This window comes from Limulus polyphemus, unplaced genomic scaffold (assembly GCF_000517525.1).
Source record: "Limulus polyphemus unplaced genomic scaffold, Limulus_polyphemus-2.1.2 Scaffold2072, whole genome shotgun sequence".
NCBI lineage: Eukaryota > Metazoa > Arthropoda > Merostomata > Xiphosura > Limulidae > Limulus > Limulus polyphemus.
Genome location: NW_013667682.1, coordinates 126,708 through 128,939, shown reverse-complemented (window position 1 = coordinate 128,939; position 2,232 = coordinate 126,708). Strand labels below are relative to the sequence as shown.

Sequence of the window (2,232 nt, the reverse complement as noted above, 5' to 3'; positions counted from 1 at the left end):
GGGTTTATTTAGTAGGGTTAGTATCATGGAGATATAACTTGGGGTTTATTTAGTAGGGTTAGTATCATGGAGATATAACTTGGGGTTTATTCAGTAGTGTTAGTATCATGGAGATATAACTTGATGTTTCTTCAGTAGTGTTAGTATCATGGAGATATAACTTGGTGTTTATTCAGTAGTGTTAGTATCATGGAGATATAACTTGGTGTTTATTCAGTAGTGTTAGTATCATGGAGATATAACTTGGTGTTTATTCAGTAGTGTTAGTATCATGGAGATATAACTTGGTGTTTATTCAGTAGTGTTAGTATCATGGAGATATAACTTGGTGTTTATTCAGTAGTGTTAGTATCATGGAGATATAACTTGATGTTTATTCAGTAGTGTTAGTATCATGGAGATATAAATTGGTGTTTCTTTAATAGTGCTAGTATCATGGAGAAATAACTTGGTGTTTATTCAGTAGTGTTAGTATCATGGAGATATAACTTGATGTGTCTTCAGTAGTGCTAGTATCATGGAGATATAACTTGGTGTTTATTCAGTAGTGCTAGTATCATGGAGATATAACTTGGTGTTTATTCAGTAGTGTTCGTATCATGGAGATATAGCTTGGTGTTTATTCAGTAGTGCTAGTATCATGGAGAAATAACTTGGTGTTTATTCAGTAGTGTTAGTATCATGGAGAAATAACTTGGTGTTTTGTCAGTAGTGCTGGTATTATGGTGCTATGACTCAGTAATCCTTCAGGAGTGTTAGTATTCTGTAGACAGGGGTCTTGTATTTGTTTTAGAAGTTATATAACAAATACAGTTCCTGAGAATCCAATATCTGCTTTGTTATCGAAAGAATTCAAAAGATTTTATGGTTTAGTTGTATACATAACAAATTATGCAGAAGTAATAAACACAAGAGGAGGGAGGGAAGGAGAAATGACAGGACATTATCTTTACTTAGCACATTTGATATGTTTTTTTTTATGGTAATAATACATCACATTCAACTGTCCTAAGTTACATTGTTTTTTTATAGAGGACAGGAGACTATCAGAAATCAGTGAAAAACTTAGCATCTATATTCCAGCATATTACGGTAAGGTTAAAATAAACTCGCATCTCTATTTCGACATGTTACGGTAAGGTTAAAATAAACTCACATCTCTATTTCGACATGTTACGGTAAGGTTAAAATAAACTCACATCTCTATTTCAACATGTTACAGTAAGGTTAAAATAAACTCGCATCTCTATTTCGACATGTTACGGTAAGGTTAGAATAAACTCACATCTTTATTTCGACATGTTACGGTAAGGTTAAAATAAACTTGCATCTCTATTTCAACATGTTACGGTAAGGTTAAAATAAACTCGCATCTCTATTTCGACATGTTACGGTAAGGTTAAAATAAACTCGCATCTCTATTTCGACATGTTACGGTAAGGTTAAAATAAACTTGCATCTCTATTTCAACATGATACAGTAAGGTTAAAATAAACTCGCATCTCTATTTCAACATTTTACAGTAAGGTTAAAATAAACTCACACCTCTATTTCAGTGTATTATGGTAAGATTAAAATAAAGTAAGCATATTACAGTAAGAATAAAATAAACTCTCCACCCATATTTAAGTGTAGATTAAAATGTTAGATTAGATTAAAATGTTTTATTGTTTTTAGTTTTGTAGAAGAAACTATATATTTGAATGTTAAACGAGATCAGTGGTTCTCAATTTTGTTTGTAGACCACCTGGTGGTGTTTTTTATCTTGACTGACAACAATGGGATCTATACACTATACTGCTGTATGGGATCTATACACTATACTGCTGTATTGGATCTATACACTATACTGCTGTATGGGATCTGTACACTATACTGCTGTATTGGATCTATACACTATACTGCTGTATGGGATCTATACACTATGCTGCTGTATGGGATCTATACACTATACTGCTGTATTGGATCTATACACTATACTGCTGTATGGGAACTATACATTATACTGCTGTATGTGATCTATACACTATGCTGCTGTATGGGATCTATACACTATGCTGCTGTATGGGAACTATACACTATACTGCTGTATGTGGATCTATACACTATGCTGCTGTATGGGATCTATACACTATACTGCTGTATTGGATCTATACACTATGCTGCTGTATGGGATCTATACACTATACTGCTGTATTGGATCTATACACTATGCTGCTGTATGGGATCTAT

At 33.1% G+C, this 2,232-nt stretch overlaps 1 protein-coding gene across 3 annotated transcripts in view; it reads left to right on the top strand.

Moving 5' to 3' along the window:
* LOC106465850 (telomerase reverse transcriptase-like) overlaps positions 1-2,232 on the top strand; it is a 43,534-nt gene that overhangs the window by 8,135 nt on the left and 33,167 nt on the right. For all 3 annotated transcript variants that reach the window (XM_022393803.1, XM_022393802.1, XM_022393804.1), the window contains exon 6: positions 1,033-1,092. In XM_022393803.1, the coding sequence (XP_022249511.1) occupies positions 1,033-1,092 (60 nt within the window). The remainder of the gene's footprint in view (positions 1-1,032; positions 1,093-2,232) is intronic.